This window comes from Phaenicophaeus curvirostris, chromosome 1 (genome assembly GCF_032191515.1).
Source record: "Phaenicophaeus curvirostris isolate KB17595 chromosome 1, BPBGC_Pcur_1.0, whole genome shotgun sequence".
NCBI classification, from domain to species: domain Eukaryota; kingdom Metazoa; phylum Chordata; class Aves; order Cuculiformes; family Cuculidae; genus Phaenicophaeus; species Phaenicophaeus curvirostris.
The window spans coordinates 10,192,514-10,211,486 of NC_091392.1; the positions used below are offsets into that span (position 1 = coordinate 10,192,514).

Sequence of the window (18,973 nt, forward strand, 5' to 3'; positions counted from 1 at the left end):
CCAGGGATCAGTCTCTGACTATTTTTCTCACTCTTAAAGGTCCTGAATAAATGTTTAAGGTCATCATACCGGAAAATTTTCAGTCCTGCACTATAAAACATTTTCCCCTTTACATCTCTGATATCAACCTATCACACTCTCTCATTACTCAATATTAGGCCCTTCTCTCTTGCTAAAATCCATCATTTTCAGCTCTCCCTTTCTTTGTCAGAGGCCTTCCACCACCTCCCCAACTCCCCATGAAATTTAAGAAACTCAGAAATAATTTTGGCATTTTAACACCCACAGAAGATGCTTCTTCTATAGAGTAATTCAGTCCACTTGGAACAGGGACTTATCATTTTGAGCTTCACTGTTGGTTTTTAAGTGATATGTAATTCCACTTATTTAACAGGTTTCTTCCCACTTCATGAACGCTGTAAATAGGAGCACATTTTCCCTGTCTCTTTTTCTCTCCACCATTTCAGTCTTCACCACAAAGCTCTATGAGTGCATTTATGTAAGTGCAGTACTGTTCCTGTTTTTTTTCTTCTGTTCCAAGTTTTCATATGGTATTCTTTATTCAAATGTATCTCTGTAGACTTTAACCACACACATCAGTTCAACAGTGCAATGAAATACCAACTTTAGACTATGTCTGTTACAGCAGTTTGAGGGAATCAACATTGCATGAAATGAAGAATAGTGTCACTGATGAATTCTGAACGAGAGGGAAAATTTAAAATATGTATTTTAATGAAAAGCAGGTACCTTAGACCATAAAGATTCCAACAGAAATTTGTAATCTCTTAAAAAAAACGCATTTAAGAGAAGACTGTGGGCTGAAGCTGAAAGGTAAACTGATATTTCTCCAAACTGGTAACAACTTTACAAACCATCTCCAGGTTACTGTAAGCAATACTTCCAGGCATCGGTCCTCCAGGGATTGTATAACTCTGAATTCTACATAATATTGTGGAATAATCTGCATAACTTTTTTGTCTTTCCCTCCTGAGCAAAATTTAGATTAACAGATTTTTCTAGTTTTGACTGAATTTATTGCACATCTATCCTTATTAATGGAAAGGATAATCCCTCCTTGCACTGTTGGACAGATTATGCAGGTAGTTGCATCCTAGTAATAATTACAAGTATTAATTTCTGTGCTAAAATTTCCTAGGTTCTCTACAGCCAGCCACAAAACACTCTGGTGGTCATGGAAGACAGATTAGTCTTTCTTTACTATATTAGAAACAAAGAGCCTTATAATTATCACGGCTCTCACTATCATACGGAATAGGCAATTTCTCATACTTATTAGTCTTCCTAGCAACAATTATTTCGGTAATCATTCCTATTTAATGATAGAGAAATAGCATCTTGACAATGGGCTGCTGCCACTGTACCAGGTAGTTTAGGTACGCAAAAGAAAATCTATTAATATAATAGCATTACCTGTTTTCCACATGAACAGTCAGTACAGAAGCATCTGCTCTGGTACCCAAGCTGTGCTGCACACACGACTGTGCTCACCAGTATGTAGTTCCAGGGAGGTATGAGCAAGACGTTAAGCATATTTCACTGAAGAGTCTCAGAGCTGCAGTATAAATCTGAGGGAGAATCTGGAAATCATGATGCGAGGAATGAATACGCAGGTTCTTACCAAAATTTTCATTTTCAGTTACCACGACAGTGTGCCTACTAGGTTTATAACACAAAAGAGTGCTAACATATTGTGTTAGCTTGAGTATGTGTATCGATATATTTGTGTATACAAATGCCATCTTCCACCTCCTTCTCAAAGAAAGCTCTATAGAGCTACATATGCCACCATGTGTTAAGTAATTTTTTATGGGCTATAAATGACTTGGAAAGCTGTGAAATGAAACAGCTTGTTCCACTGAACTGACAGTGCAGACTCAGTACTCATTGTCTGTGCAGTAAATGTGCAATAAGCCACTCTCCAAACTAACTGGAATGAAAATACGTAATATGTGGTTCTTACACCAATTCCTATCTACTGTGTATACTTCTGTGTGGTAGGGTGGCATTATGACAAAGGGAGAGTACCAAAATATTTTATTATTTGCACTGCTACGTCAGAAAAATATCAATATTTTTATTAGTTTGGTTACATTTTTAAAACTTCTAGCATTCCTTGTAGAACTAAGACTATATTAGATATGTAGGTAACATCTACCCCCGAAGTCAGTGCTTTATCGTTCAACTGTTTGTCTATGTATTTTTCTAATGATTTAAATTCTTTAGAGACCTGCCTCTAATTTTGTATATCTATCATTGAGGCTTGATTTTTTAATTTTAGCAGACCATATGTCCGTATCACTAAAAGGAATGAAAAATTACCACCTCATCAGCTATCTGCCAAAGCAAATGAGGAAGTTCCTAGGTGCTCCTGTAATGCAACACATTATTTGGTTTACGTTTAAACACAATATGACCGATTTTGCTTATGTCTGACCTACAAATTTGGCAGAAAATATATAAATATCCTTTGTTCTCATGTCACTCTCTTCCCCTAGTTGTCAGCAGGTTTCCTAAGAGAACAATTTCTTTTCAGAAATGGAACCTTCAAGTACTTTGATTTCATTGATTTAATTTTTAGCTGTTGTTCTTAGGAAATATGTTGTTCTTACAATATTTTTGAAACACTACGTGTATTTGAATTTAGATTTGTTTACATCCCAAGTACAAAATATTCTGTTCAAAGCATTATTTTCTATTTGGATTCATGAAAGTAAATAGTACACAAAACCTACCTGGCAATCTAGTTCTTCCCCTTCTGATACTGCACTATCTAATATTTCTGTTTTATAATTATTGAATCGTCTTTATTATATCTACAGGCAAATTTTCTACTATCTCTTGCGACCATCCATGGGAGCTATTTCACTCCTTTAAAGTGCTCATATTATTTCCATTATCGCTTCATCATATTGTAATATAAGACAAATGAACTTTAATCCATTTCCTCGGGGTTCTGATAGTTCAAACCAGATTGTATAACTTCATGACATCACGCGAACAAAAAAAATAAATAAATCTGTTGTGCTATTAACACCTTCAGAGATAGAAGATGTAAACATTTTCATTATTTTGGCATAGAAACTGAAGGCAGTCTCAGAAGAGCTTTTGTAATTTCAGGCTATATTGTTAAACTCTCAGAAACTTGCATATCAAAAGTAAAACATAGATAAAAAATGTATTTGTCATGGGTGAGGGAAAGTAGCTTAAAAACTGTCATCTTATTTAAGAACCTTAGCAAAATCTAGCAAAATCCTCCCTGGTTTTATATAGGTAAAACTCATTATGGGTTCTCATAGTGACATGGAAAAAGAGTTTGCAGACTCACTTGTCCTACTTTAACAGAATATTTATGATATACTACACAAAGATTATTGTAGTATGTTGCAAAATACTTTACTGAACTGTGGTTATTTCAAATACAGGCTTTTAATAGCAGTTTGCAAATTTCTTCTCCCTTTAGCAACACATTTTCTCCTTGGTAAAGCTGCAATAGAATAGGCTAAAAATAACCAAGGTTCAGGTTACTCTGTACGTATGGCATTATATACTTTTCTTGCTTCCCCCTTATGAACTTCTGTTCATCTGAAAGCCAGGACAAAGACTGCCTTATATCATCAAAATTTCAGATGTGGTGTGGCAAGCCATCTTTTATCCAGATGATTCTGTAGCATCTGATATATCTCCATACGTAAGATGCTAAAATTGTGAAAAAAAGACTATGAATGTATATTTAGGCTCAGGCTATCATTTATTGTCGGGATGACAGAGAGAAAAGGTGGTTAAAGAGAGTTTTGCCTTCTGAGACATGCTGTTGCATAATATCCCCTTGTAGATCCAGGCTGCACCCATCTTTGAAGTTCAATTAAAAAAGCAAGAATAAATACAACTGTCACTCTAGCTTTTTCTCGTTGAAGTTATGAAAATGATACAGCTGTAGATTTACATTTGAATATTTCTAGCCCAATTTCACTATTTAAAAATTAGATTTTTACATCAAAGATATCACCTCGCCTCTCAGCTGTCACTGAAAAAAAAAAAAGGCAGGCAGCGCCAGAAGGCATTTATTGGTCCTAAGATAATAGTTTAAGGAGGCACTATCCTTGTTGACTAAAGAGTCTAGGGAATTTGAGTTAGACACCTAAATTTCCTTATGATTAACCCCGTCATTAGTTTGTCATCCTAAACAAAAATTAAACTTTGGGGAATTCTGGTATTTGAATGAATTACGGAGAGGATGTTGATAGAATAAATATCTTTCCTTTCCAATGAAATATTTATAAATGTAAACAAATTAAAATAAGAGATATCTAGTAGGATGTACTACGATTTGTTTCTTTAACTCTTCTTGACTTCTCTCACAGCATTTGCTTTCTCCCTTTATCTACTACCAGTCAAATACGGGTGTTCTGTGTTGGTCTTCATCATTAAAAACAATCTCTGTAGTCTCCATTAATCTCCATTAATCTTATTGCCACATTAACCTCTTCTTTGTGCCTCTCTAACCTTTTCTTACAACACTTTAGAATGTCATTTAACAGAAATAATGCCAGTTGAAACTGGATTGGTACAAGTCTATGATTTTTATTTTTCATATTTGAGCATGTGTGAAGCATCAGTGTCATTTTCCTTCAAATCACTTTACTTTACTTTTGGCCAAGAGTTTTTCCATATGGCCTCAGTGCACCATCAGCATCATTTTTTGTCTTTTTTTCTTATAAAGGGAATGATTCAAACATCTGAAAAAGGTGCATACACACAGTGACCAATAAATGGAATACAGTTTATATTTTTTCTAGGAAATATTCCACACCTCAAAAATTTCAACAGGCAAAAAGCTTTTTTCTGTTTTTGAAATGCATTTTGCATAACAGTTTTCTTTACTTGAAAATAAAGGTTGAAAACTATATTCTTTCAAATGCTCTTTGCTTAATCTTAGTAGGAATTCTGGCCATGAAGGCTATATTTCCGCACTTGTGTAATCAAAATTTTGTGGATAGAGAGCTTTCTGACTCTAAGAATCATAATATGAAACTGTTAGCTTCTTCGTATGCCTGAGCTTTAAAGCCAGCCTCTCTCCCTTGCCACAAAATTTGTAAATTGTGTTTGCTGTGAGCAAAGTTCCTTAATTTTGCTACTTTTCCTCATTGCATGATTGCATGTACATCACATCAGAGGAGTTAGGGAGATATTAATTAAAGACTTTAATCTTTGCTCATCTCATAATATACAGTCTGCTCAGAGCAGTTCACACCTTCAGGGTAAGGAGAGGGAAGAGAAAAGAGAGAGCAGTTGCCTCTGTTCATACCTGCTCCCATCACAGCATCTCTTCTTCCCAGAGGGAACCCATTTGCCAGGGGTTGAACCAATAGTGTTTGCCATCCCAAAGAAGCATGACTGCCTGCACACAACATCCCTACCTACTCCAGGTAAGGGAGGGAAGAAATTCTAGCAACACCTGAGCCCTTCATGTATAACATTATTTAGCCTTCACGTAGGCAGATAAGAGAAGACTTTGAGCACATACGAGGGAAAAGCAGCAGCAGTAATTTCACTTCAGAGAAGGGGAAAAAAGAGACAGCCTTACTCTGAGCTTTAGTTTGTCCCATGACCTCTTGATAGCACCATGCAGAGCAAACTGGGTATCATACAGTTGCAAGAGAAGCAACAAATATCAGAACTTGCATGTATTCAACCTCATCTGTGGAGCTGGGGAGCATATTTACTGAGACAATCCTGTGCCAGTAAACTCAGTAACATTTAAAGTACTGTGAGACAGGAGGAGATAGTAGTTAAGATTGTATGAAAGATATGGTTTTTCTTAAAGTAGGGAACACAAAGATAAAACCAGCCTACAGAGAGAACTGTGGCAGTCTTCACAAAGAAATATGTGGAAAAAAGATGTAAGACAAAAAGAAGATAATGAAAAAAAATGCCAAAAGGACAGAAAAGGTCAGAACCTGTAAACATTTGGTGGCATTGTTTGTAAAGATTATCCATCACTACTTTACAACAGCTTTGACACTAGGTCATATCCCAGCAAGAGGATGAAAGGCATTATTAAACAAACAGCTGGTACTACAAGTAACCGGTGTGGTTAAAAGAAGATTGGAAGACTTTGGCTGCTATCTCCACCTCTGAAGTTAGGCACAGAGATGAGATCTGACATGAAAAAAGCTCCTAAGGTTTGGGGATCTGGGGACAGAACCAATGTTTTTAGGTCCTCTTTTTCTCAAGAACCTATCCTGGATTCCTGGGATTTTATGTCATGTTACTATGTAGTCAACCCTGACTATTACAAACATATCCAAAAATAGCTAAATCCAAGATTTTGTTAATTTAAGCAATACAGCTATTATACATAAAGACCATTTGAGTGGCTCAGTTACGGAAACATAGAATCATATGATAAATGTTTTTACAAAATATTGGTGGGTTCTTGAGAACTTTATTCAAAAAAAGTAAAATTTACAGCTTTAAAACATGAGACATGATGAGAGGGAACTCAAAAACGTGGGTTCTGTCTTATTGCACAATGTTTGAGACAACTATAGCTGCACCAAGTCCAGGTCACTAGATACCTATGAGACAAACAGTGGTAAAATACGTCAAAGAAATTCTTGTATTCTGTCAATGAACAATGTGCAGAGCTCTCAGAGGTTCCTTAATTTAATCTCTCAGGGTGTCAAAACAGATAAATACCTAAAGAAATTAAACTAGTTCTAACAAAAGAAGTCTTTATTTCTCATCATATGCTTATGATTACACTGTGTTTATCATTACTCATCTCTTCATTTTAGACTGAAAGGTTATGGAAATTTTGAGATGTATTACTAACTCTTTCAGAATCACAAATGTAACAGATTCAAAGGAGCAATACTTCATGTTATATTCAGAAAAGCTTTTAAACAATGTTAGGAGACAGATTTCAGTCCCTTCAGTTTTCTCATAGCAAATGCTCATGCAAAAGATAAGTACCAGATACCTGAAACCACTAATTCAAAAATCTGTGGAGACTGCTTAGTCCCAAAACTTCCTCAAGAGAATGTTTACAGAATTGCATCATGTAGTCTCATAACTGGCATTTGCACTGTCACATAATTTCTTTCCTTGTTTGACTCCCTGATCTGGATTCTTTCATTTCCATACCAAATGTTCTTACTTTTCTTCTGGGAATTCTTTTAGCACAATCCGACTTGCTCTTTCTGAGTCAAATCCTCAGTTCTGGGACAGTCTGCTCATCTCCTAGAAGAGTAGAGGACGTGGCTTTTTTTTTTCCATGATCTGTGCCAACTGTCAGCGCTAACACAGCTGTCCATATTCCACCAGAAGCTCAAACATCATACTGTCTACATACCACCATCATCATGCTACAATAGGACAAGTCTAATTTTATTAGGCTTTTTGCACTAAAACATGACAAAAAAAACCCCACTTTTATGTTCTTGCCACAAGGCAAGAAGATGGGAATCAGAAGATACAGGGCAAAGCAATGTGGATGTGGTTGTCTGCAGCAGTAGAGCAAGCTGATGTTCTGCATCCACAATTTGAAAACTAAGATTGCACTCTGGAATGGATGCTTTCAGAAAAGTGCAAATAACAGGAGTAGTCATAATCAGAAACTGTAGAAATAAATCCTGAAATAGTGTGCATTATTCTTAAAGTGCAGCCATATATCTAAAAACAGAAAAAAAAAGGAAGAATATGAAGAGAAATCCTGCTAAGACAAACAATGGTTCTGTGTTCCTTCCTCTTCTGCACAGGTGATGGATAAGGCGTCATAGTCCTATAGATGGTAGCCACAAAGTGTAGGAAAGTAAAGGTGGTTTTTTGTTGTTTTGTTGTTGTTGTTGTGGTTGTTGTTTTGTTTTCATTTGGTTGGAGGCTTTGTTTGGTCTGTCCTGCATGTTTTTTCTAGCATTTGAGTTCTTTGAGCAGTAAAAGGATGATCTGCACTGTAAGGAATTAAAAAAAAAAAACCAAAAGCAAACCCACGACCATAATCCAAAATTAACATTGCCACACTCAGGAGGCCAGGCCCCCTGGAAACCGCTCAGAAGGATCTTCCTGTGATTTTAAGTCCTTAACCATAAAATGCATGGCTGTTGAAGCTTCAGAAGAACATTTTCTGCTAATTTTGGAAACAGAATTTATTTGAAAATTATAATGCGGGAAAATTATTTTCAACGTATTCCACCTTCCCCCATTTTATTTCTAATTCCACTGTTCTAACATCCTTAGTCACTTCTGGAACAGAAGGAGCCCATACTAACTTATACACAACTATGGAATGAAATGTCTGTTCATGTATTTTTTTCTGGCCACCTGGAAATTCAGCAAATTAATCTAATAGATGTTCATCAGATAGCAGTGTTTAGTCATCTCGTATTTAAATTTCCAAGTTTAAGAGAAAGCCATGTTAATACTTTCCTAGAAAGATATGCAACATTTCTTTTGCTGCATTTACTTTTTTCAGAGTTGTGTTGTAGAATTTATTTGTCTTCAATGACAACCGAATTACTAACAATCAGTTCCATTTATACATCACGTGATTAATGTTTTCTAAACCTACAGAAGAATGCAAAAATTTGTTACTGGGCACTGTGCTTGAGCTATTCCTGCCAATGAAAATCCTGGGGTCACCCAATCCCATGACACCCGGAGAGAATTTATTTCTGTCCTGTCAGTCAAAGAACATTCCTGTTCAGCTCAGTTCAATGTGAATTCTCTCAACAGCTCATAGACAGCTCATTATTAACACTTCTCTTGCTTAGCATAGCTCTTTTTCTAAATGTATTTCCATTTAAAGAATCAACTCTACAAACCAGTATATATTTGAGCTGTTCTTAACGCCTGTCAAAGGAAAGATGTAGCGAACATATACGAGAAAGAGAGAAAAAAAAAACAGTTAATGGAAGGAATAGGAATCACTTCTGAATATTCAAAATTCTGCTAGGTTTTGAAGGGGTGATTTATTTTAGTGCAATGTTTCATAAGGCTGATGTTAAAGCTTTTTCACTGCATGCTGTGGGATAAATGAAAATTAGTATGGAAGCACAAGAAAGATAGTGTGCTTCATGTGCTCACAGCTGGAGATCATTGTTTTCCCCATGACCTTACATTGTAAAGCAGGAATTTTTGTCATAAAGAATATCTGAGGATTTCCAGATGGAATTTTCAAACATACTAATTTATCAGAGCCATTTGTCCCTTTTTCTAGATCTCAGTGTCACAAATGGCATCCAAATTATTTTATCTCATTTTATGTTGAACTAAATGCATGTAATGAAAAAGAAATCAAGAAAGAGAAGGTCGTAACAATTGTTACAGATAAACCTTAAAGGACAGAAAGGGAATAAAGTAAATAAGCTAAGAATTTTTTTCCAGAAAAGACTTCGGTTAATTAAAGATTACCTCTAACTTATGCTAGATTTGTGCTAAAACTGTCCATGCTGGGCTTTTATCATGGTCAACCATTGGAGTCAGTGCAAGTACCAATGTTAATCAAAAAGCCAGACTTATGCAACATCTTTCAGCTGTGTCATGTCTTCATCAGTGATTTTGGTAGTTTATCCAGAGAACAGAGGAGGCATCATAATTTTTTCTTATATCCATTTGCAGTCATTCACAGTTTAGCCAAGCTACACCCACTGGGCACTCAACACTTCCCAGAAAAAGGTCATTATTACCACAGGTTAAAGCTGGTTGGCATATGACAGAACAGATAAATAAATAACAACAGGTACATTGTTGGCCTTTCCTTCTTTGGCCCCAACTACAGATGATCTTCTCTGCTGCCATCATAAGATAACGGCTTCATTCTTTTTGCACAAACATATAGCAGAAAGAGAGATGATACTATTACATGCTCAAACCTATGGAAAGGGGTTTCAGATGATTAAATATAGTGAAAACATCACTTGCTTCCTAACAGATCCTCTCACACCTTACAAATGGGTGAAATTCTGACTCAAGTGATTTTGCAAATTTGTCCTTGACTGACCAAAGTCTGATTCCAGCTTCAGTTTGTGAGGAGGGATAAGCAGCCAGTCTGTAGCTGTGATTATTTGTTATTAATTTTTTTTCATGATTCTCAAAAATATTTTAAGTATGAATAACAACAGAATATATTATTCCTCATAAACATCCATGACACAACAGTTGCTTTTTATAGTGTGGATATTTCCAATTTGATTATACATTTGAGATACAACTTAGTAAAGGTTAGTTGGTAACTTTCTACTCTTTAAGACAGGAATTTCTCCAGATGTATTATAATTTTTTATTTCTGCAGAATTGTTTTGCTCCTTACAACATATTGGCATCAGGTTCTAAGATTCCCTCATAATGTGTTAAAGTTCCAGCCTGCTGGCATCAGAACCTAGGCAACAAAGAATCCAAGAGGATTAATGGTTTGGTTGTTTTGGGGTCTTTTGTTTTATTTTGTTTTGTTTTAACTAATGTCTAAAGACAACAGGAAGGTGAAATACTGTTTTATACTAGCATCACAATAGATACAGAAACACAACCCCTGTTATGACATGTGGCTATTATAGACAACATTGGGCTGAGAGCATGGTTTCTTCTTACACCACCACACTCATGTAGAAGATGAAGCTGCGTTCTGCTGCTTGGCTTCAGTAAAGTCTGGTGGGAGGACATGCAAGGGAAAGTTTTGCCTACATTTCATCCCATGCTTCTTTCCAACTCTGGACTGATTTAAATAGAAGTTCATGCAGTGTAAGAATAATGAGTCTGTATTTGTGTTCACATAAAAAGGGACATCACCCTTTCTTTTAAAGTTCATAGTGACCACTTCCCTTCAAATTGTGTGAATGATATTGCTCCGTATACATAAGCAGGTGAAATGAAACGCTAACCTCACCAAAGCCTTAATTGTCTTTCAGAATCTTAATTTTAACAATCTATTGAATGTTCTCCTTTTTTTTATTATTTCATTTTCTTGATGAGATAACTTCACAATGTTGTAGTAGAAGTTTCTGAAAAGTGAATTGTAGTGAATTATATGACTTGTAATGACTCCTAGTGAAATTTGTATTCTTGGGAACCAAGATCCTCTGAAGCAAATACATTCTGAAGCATAGAATTTAGTTGCACATGTGTACTGCATCTATCTACAGTTTGTTCATTCAAGCAATACATTATCCTTATAGCCCTAACTGAAAATCATAAGCTGTCATGAAAAAAAAAGAGACAAAAAAATCCCAGAAAAAGACTTTTTTCCAATTTAGAAAGATACATTGTTTCCTTTTACACTAATTAAGTTTGCTTTTTCTGTTTTTCCAGGTAAAACACAGGTTATGGGTGAGATCAAGATTGCATTAAAGAAGGAAATGAAGACAGATGGAGAACAGCTGATAGTAGAAATCCTTCAGTGCAGAAATATCACATACAAATTTAAATCTCCAGATCATCTACCAGGTATGACACAGAAACCAGCTTCATGATGCTTTCAAAACATTAAGTAGGTTCTATCAGAAGTCATTTAAGATCATCACTAAAATGGGAAAGAAAATTGTTTCTTAATCAGAATGACATATTCTGTAGGATTCTTTTTAAAGTGCTTTTTTTCTCCCATGAGTAACTTTAATGTAAATAAAAATATTGTGTAGAAACAAATTAACTTTCAGAAGTCAATCGTCTTTTTAAGTTACTTATGATTGTTAAGAATTAATCCTTTTAACTTTAATAAAAATGATAACTTCCTGAATTATTCAAGAAGAATAATATCTAGTAAAAATTTGTATTTTGATGAAAAAGCTTTTACAAAATTAAAATTTCATGTTAGTAACAATATTTGCATAAATACGTAAAGACATCAAGGTATTTGTTTAACGACATCATTGTAAGTACAAAGTAATTTCCTCTTGTTTAGTGGAACGGTTCCATTTCTAAATCACACGAATGAGCACAGAATATGGCTCTGTAAAATACCAATCTCTTTCTTCACATTTCCCCTCTCTTAAAATCATTAGGAACTTCAATTATTTAAAAGCTCCTATGTTTAACTTGTTGAACTGTTCTTCCACAGACTTGTATGTGAAGCTATACGTTGTCAATATCTCTACACAAAAGAGAGTAATTAAGAAGAAAACCAGGGTATGCAGGCATGACCGAGAGCCTTCGTTCAATGAAACATTTAGATTTAGCTTGAGTCCAGCTGGGCATTCTCTTCAGGTAATTCTGCATTTTATTAAAGCCTAATTTGGATGTTGTCTATACTGTGCTATGGGCATTTGAGATCAATCTTCTACCACAATTGTTTACTGAAAAGAGAAAATTGCAAAGGAAATAATACAACTACATAATAATGGAAATATCAGGTTGGAAGACATTTTTAAACATTATTTAATCCATCACCCCACACCGAGAAAAGATACGTATAGACCAGAGCTGAATGATTTAGGCTTGATCTGCTCTAAAAGGAAAATAAGGAAGTTACATATGCCTTCCAGAAATATTTTGCTAGATATTTAGAAAGTTTAGTGCAATGTCTAACTTAAATAAGCCATATTTTTAGATTAAGTTCATTCATCCTTAAGAATCCTCACAAAGCACAGAGGACAGATGATTCTCTTTATTTTTGTAAAAATGTTGCACTCTGAAAGGTTGTTATCATATCTCTCCTCTCTATTCTTCTTATGACAAAATAGTCATAATCTCAGGCATTGCAGAATCACTGCTTGTGCCAAGTCAAATATACTCTGTGTGTATTTGTAAAAGAGATGGGATGTAAAAGAGTTTGAGTTCATACTGAAAATGAAGCTGGTCAATTTGAAAGCTAAATTAGAGTGTGGTCAAAGAGATGGACATTGACAAAAAAGATTTGAGGTAAAAGGGAAGGAAAAAAAACCAGAATGTAAAGAACAAGCATGGAATTCAGAGATCAAGGGGGGAAATAAGACATCTCAAACATGGTAATCATAGAAAATACATCATAAAGAGACATGAGAATATGAATATTGGCCATAGAAATGGGTCAAATGGATATAAAGGAAAAAATAGAGAGGGAGAGGGAGAGGGAGAGGGAGAGGGAGAGGGAGAGGGAGAGGGAGAGGGAGAGGGAGAGGGAGAGGGAGAGGGAGAGGGGGAGAAAGGCAAAATGTGAGGTAGAATCATCTGGTCAACAATATTAAGAGTATTAAGAATCAAGGACAAAATGAATGGGAAATTTCTGTTAGAGTTTTGTTCTGTCCCAAAACCAGTGACGCGTCAGAATGAAAATATTCTGCAGAAAACATTCTGACAGGTTTCAGACAGACGCTTGTTTCAGCCTCTGGCAGCGTGCTTGCTTGCTTCTCTGATTTCCCTGTTCCTTGGCAACCCACCTGCAACCCTTCTGGGAAGCACCAAGTTCCTGGCTCCTCTGCCTTCTTCCCTAGCTAGCTCCTGGCTGGCTGGTTTGTTGCAACTAGAAATACATAGTGTCCCATGTGAGGGCAATCAGAAAAATCCAGAGGAATATTTTTCACAGATGTTCTGGTTTGGCTTGCCAGTTTCTCAGCTGTCCATTTCTTCAAAAAACACTGAACCAAGTGACCTAGAAGACACCGACAGTAGAGGCAGGCTGCCTATTCTCCCCGAAGATGAGCTTTCTAATGAGCAAAATAAAATGGTGTTCCCCAAGGGTTTAGTGCCTAAGGGTCATTTGGTCTTCCTTCCTCAAACCTTTTGACCAATAGGCATGTAGGTGTCTAAGTTGTCTGGGTACACACATTACCAGACAATTGATATCAAAATTATTACAAAATTCTTCCCTTTTTAAAAAACAAATTATTTTTTTCAATTCCTGTCAAGGCTGCTTTTTTTACTTTGTTTTCCAAATCAGAATGGAAATTTTTCAAAAATGTTGAAATTCTTGATTACTGGAAGCTCTAGTTCTTCTGCAGTTCTGTTACATGTCTATTGCTGTATAGTATCTTCCAGCATCTCAGTAGAGCACAAAATCCTTGAGTCTTTCCATTCCTCTGTTAGCCTAGATCTGTGAAATCAAGCATCAAAATACCCTATTTTCACTCCTGCTGGTTCACACAGAGGGTGACAGACTCCTACTGTTCCCAGTTGCCTCTCTTGCTCATTGCCGGAGGTCTGCTCAGTGACTGTGAATATGAACATGCTGTTAATTCTATCATGGAACTAAATTTTTCATGAGTTCTTTTTATTTTTGAAAAACACAGGGAGTAGTTAAAAAGAAAAAGAAAAACTCTGAACTTGTTCATGCAGTTAATCAATAACTGATAAATGCTGGAATTTATCTGATTGTAATTGTAACTCACCCACTAAAGTGTATGTATTATCGAATAAGTTACTCGCAGAAGCACATAGGATGAACCTCTAGATCCACAGAATGAATTGAGTTCTTCAGAAAAGGCTGTTACTTGCATGGCATGAGCCTGCTTAGCTGTAAAGCTTGTGTCTCTATGATAAGTCAGTGCAAGTCTCGAACACCCAGCCTGCACAGCTCACATAATTGCTGGGGATATTCCTTGTCCTCGCCCTTCCTGCTCTTCATGGCTTAGGAAGCAAGAACCATAAGACCAGACACAGTACTGTGGGTCTCAGCCATAGCAGGAGCAAGATTTCAGATCAACTCCACATTTTAGGATAGACTACCACTTGCTGAGGTCAGAAACCAGAACTCTGGACTTTCTCACACACTTGTCTCCTCTGAGTTACAGCCCATATGTGCAGCACTCTCTGAACTCTTAAAAAGGGCTGTACTTTGCCTGCAAAAAGCTTTAACCAGTAACTTAAAATTTGACCTTGTATTTGTCTTTGGTAACCAGCAGGTGAACAAATTGCTTACTAAAGCTCAAGATTGCCATCTTACAGTTGCTACATCCCACAATAATAATATAGAAGAGGGGGAAAATTCAATTTTCACAGGGCTTGCTTTCTATTAGGAAGGTAACTATATAAAGGGTTATGATCAGTGTTGCTTTTCTCTTGTGTGGGTACTGAATCAGAGCTCAACATTTGTGAATATTTCATGTTTGCTAGCAAATGTAGTATGTTGATATGCATATTGATAATTTATTATTATTATTACTGCTATTGGTATTTTTTTTCCCCCAGATTCTGCTTGTCTCCAATGGAGGGAAGTTTATGAAAAAGACACTGATTGGGGAAGCTTATATCTGGCTTGACAAAGTGGATCTAAGGAAAAGAATAGTAAACTGGCACAAACTGTTGGTCAGCTCCACACAAACACACTGAGCAGAGTTGTCTGCTTAGGGCACAAAACTTGCAGAGTCTGCTATAAACAGCATCACTCCAAGACTATAGTTTGATATCATTGTGTTTAGCTAGTCTTTCAGAATATAAAGTAGAAAAGAGCAGTCTCTGGGCTACATAGCACACTTAAATGAGGGCTAGTACATGTATTTTGCTGCAAAAGACAGCAAAGTAAAAGAAAACCTGGGCCCAGAAGTTAAAGTGAGGCTGTTTGAAATGAAGACTGATACGAGGGCTCCATGTTGTTGGACTTTTTGTGAAGAGAATAACTGTGAAGGAAATAATGAATGCTGGAAGGCAGGCGTTAATGCAGAGGTCGGCTGCAGCTGGAGATAGAGTGATGGAAAGAGCTGTCTGGTTTTCTGTGCAACCAGAAGGAGATCATTTTATGCAAAAGCACCTAGGGTGACTGACTTCCCAAATCTCACTTACCAGAAGTGTTCCTCTTCACCTTAGGATCTCTGATAATTTGCTGTAATGAGATTATGCCACTTGATACAAACTTCAAGGCATTTGCAAGAGTGATAATGTTATTTTACATTACTTTTTTCCTTCTTTTTTTCCTTCAGAAACTATACTGTGGAGAATCAGATCTGATTGTTTCATTTGTTTCTGTGTGTTAAAGAGTATAAACCACTGTCCTAGAATGTAATGGATATAATTATTTTAATGGTCCATAATTTGGGATGTGGTTTAAAAAAGAAAGGATAGGATGTAAACTGCCATACATCAGGAAGAAAAAGTGCTATTTTAATGTCAGTGACTCTGTACTTCACCCTTTGAATTAGCAGTTTTAAAACAGTCTGGAATTGAAGAGATTTAAGCATTGGGTCTAACACAATTTCAACTAATCCTTCTGTTTTTCAGCAACCAGTCTTTTTCTGAAGCTATACAGAGACAATGAATTCTAGGTGACATTGTGGGCACTTTGGAGCAGTAAACTCACCGTGCTAACACCTACCTGCACAGTGCAGGGATCTGTATCAGCACCAGTGACACACTTAAAATCAAAGGGGAAGGGATAACAGGGCAGTAACTGCCTGAATGCTGTTGCATTAGAGAGATTTAAGAATATCCTCTTGCTACCTCAGATGAATGTCTGAGTATAATCCACTCAACAGCATGGCAACAGTCAGGAAAGGAATAAACAGGAAGGTAACTTGCAACATTTAAGACTGTGTCAGCACTTCCATGCTTAAAGACCCATTTTCACGGTCTTGAAACCAAGCAGTTAGCTGCTCACTTCAGGAAGAAACTACTGCCTAGCAGGGTTTAGGCCAGTTGTTGTGTTTTCCCTCATACCGTTCTTGAAGAACAAGGGAGAGCTTCTTCTCCCATTCCTAAAACTAGCAGTTTCTTTAAAAAATGAGAATCGATAATGTTCCAACTCCCTTGTTACTCAGAAGTCATTTAATCTTTCACAGCTTCATTAAAAAGTAGTTTCTCTTGAACTATTACCTCATAACCTTTGCATATCTAAAAAGAAAATGATCAAACTTCTGCACTTCAGGAATTTATTTTCCTTGCCCAGTAGAGACTTTTCACAAATTATTTAATGTATGTCTTCAAATATGTAGTACACTTCCACAAGTTGTGCAAGACCAACTTAAAATATTCTGGAAAATAAAATATGAGTTGAAAAAAAGGGAAAATAAGGCTCAGTTTATTCAGAAGCTGGGCTCACTGTGAAAAAGCTACATCATTTAATCTGGTGACACTTCCCAAGTACAGTTTCAATTTCTCTTTGTCAACTCAAAATGATAGTATGTTAAAGGAATATGAGAAGAAATACACAGAAGATATTAATGCTACACACACCAAGGAAACTCCTGTTGTTAATAACCTACTGGTAGCCTGCTTAACTTGCAAGCAGAGCAATCTTACCAAAATCTTATTAGCTATATTAATAAAACAACATCACTGACAGTGGAAATAGGATGTGTGCTTTAATGTTGAATTTTATGCTTTCACCAGTATATGTATACCCTACCTCTCACATATTTTAAAAACAGTCCTCTGGAGTTATTGTAAACACCCTATATGTTTTGATGTTGTGTATGTTTTTATAAGATAAATAATTCAAAGAAAAAATCCCCAATCAAACCAAAAAAAACCCTATGTGGATATATTTGACATATGTGTTGCTCTTTTGGTGGGTTATTTTGCATTCCTGATGGCTGTAGTGCATTCTTTTTTGGAAAAAAAAAAAAAAAAAAGACTGAAAAAAAAGTCCGCTTTCATTTACTGTGTAAAGTACAAGCCATGAGGTGTGCAATTTAGTGCAAATTTCTGGTAATTTTGTTCTTGCTAAGATTTATAATAAAGACAGCAAGTCACGCTGGTAGTTGCCATGGAGATTTCTAGCAGGAGCAAGCACTACCTGGCTGCCTTACTGGGAAGCTTGTAATCATCACTTTTAATTGACAAAGCGGACAGGCATGCTTAGCTCTCACACACATACAAATGTGGCCAATGTTTTTATGAAATAGTTGTGTTGGGTGGTCTAGCTGTGGCTGTATGGAACAGCTACCTTTGTGGAATACATCAGCTGATGGCAACCGGATTAATTCAAGCATCTTTGATTCTCTGAACAACACATGAAATGTTTCTGCATGTCGAAATGGCAGTTCTGGACTCCCATCATGAAACACAGAGTAGAGTTTGTCAGGAATGCGGCACTGCCTTGGCCAGCTGCAGCAGGGACAGGGCTCCTTCGGTGTCACCAAGGCTGGGATAGTGACAGACCTGGGTCCATGTGCTCTCTCTTTTCTAAGGCAGCATTATTCAGAGGTCAGAGGATGCTTCCAAAGTGTGCCAAGTTCCCTTTTTTGACCAAATTTCTAGGTTGTACTGGAATCACTCTATGCAACACAGATTCATGTCTGAATGCATTTTTTCTTTTTTTTTTCTGTTTTGTGAATGAAGTAGAGAAAAACTCTCTTGTGACAACGTTTTTTAAAAAATAATTGAACAAGGACTATTAGTATTTTTTTACTTTTTTGTATATATATCTCAGTATATTTTTTTCACTTTTTTCTCATTAGATTTTGTTTCCTTTATCTGGACAAAAGTGCTTAGATGTGGCAACAAATTTTATCATTTCCGAGTGATTGATTATTAATGAGTTCACATATTTCTAAAATTGCTTTGAAGATGCATATTGCAGGGAGGCAATAGCAGAGGCATTTTAACTTTTTAGTCATAAATCTTCTAAGTCAACAGAGATCGAAGCTGCTCCTTTGTTCAAGGCCTTGCATAGTGGAAACAAGCTGAAAAATGAGCAAAAGCACAGTGTGTGTGTTTACAAATGACAGGGATTTCTAATGTTATCACATTATTATTATTATTATACATACAATAAGCAGCAAACAGCCACTTTTCTTTTTTCCAGTTTAAAACTAGACATGAGAGTTTCTATGATGAATGTTGAGCTGGTTGTTTATCATTACACTTTAAAGTGATAGTATCCAGGGACAATGAGTGCTGCTTCTTCATTATTATCCATGTTTTTACATTACATAGATCCTGTGTGGAAGAAACAAAACCCCTATTTGAACCAGCTGAAGTCAATAACAGTCAATCTGTTGGCTTAAACTGGATTTAAATAAAGATCTAGGAAATATTTCAGTTATTTTTCTGGATGCTGGGTGTTCGCATGGATAGGCTGTGGGAAACGGTAGCTGGTAACCAGCTGATA

The 18,973-nt window shown here is 36.3% G+C and overlaps 1 protein-coding gene across 1 annotated transcript in view; it reads left to right on the forward strand.

Moving 5' to 3' along the window:
* The window catches only part of PCLO (piccolo presynaptic cytomatrix protein), a 356,197-nt gene extending 337,595 nt beyond the window's left edge, over positions 1–18,602 (forward strand). The window contains exons 24-26 of the mRNA XM_069850050.1: positions 11,329–11,463; positions 12,074–12,219; positions 15,118–18,602. Coding sequence (XP_069706151.1) covers positions 11,329–11,463; positions 12,074–12,219; positions 15,118–15,258 — 422 coding nt within the window. The 3' untranslated portion in view covers positions 15,259–18,602. The remainder of the gene's footprint in view (positions 1–11,328; positions 11,464–12,073; positions 12,220–15,117) is intronic.
* Positions 18,603–18,973: the final 371 nt, after the last annotated feature.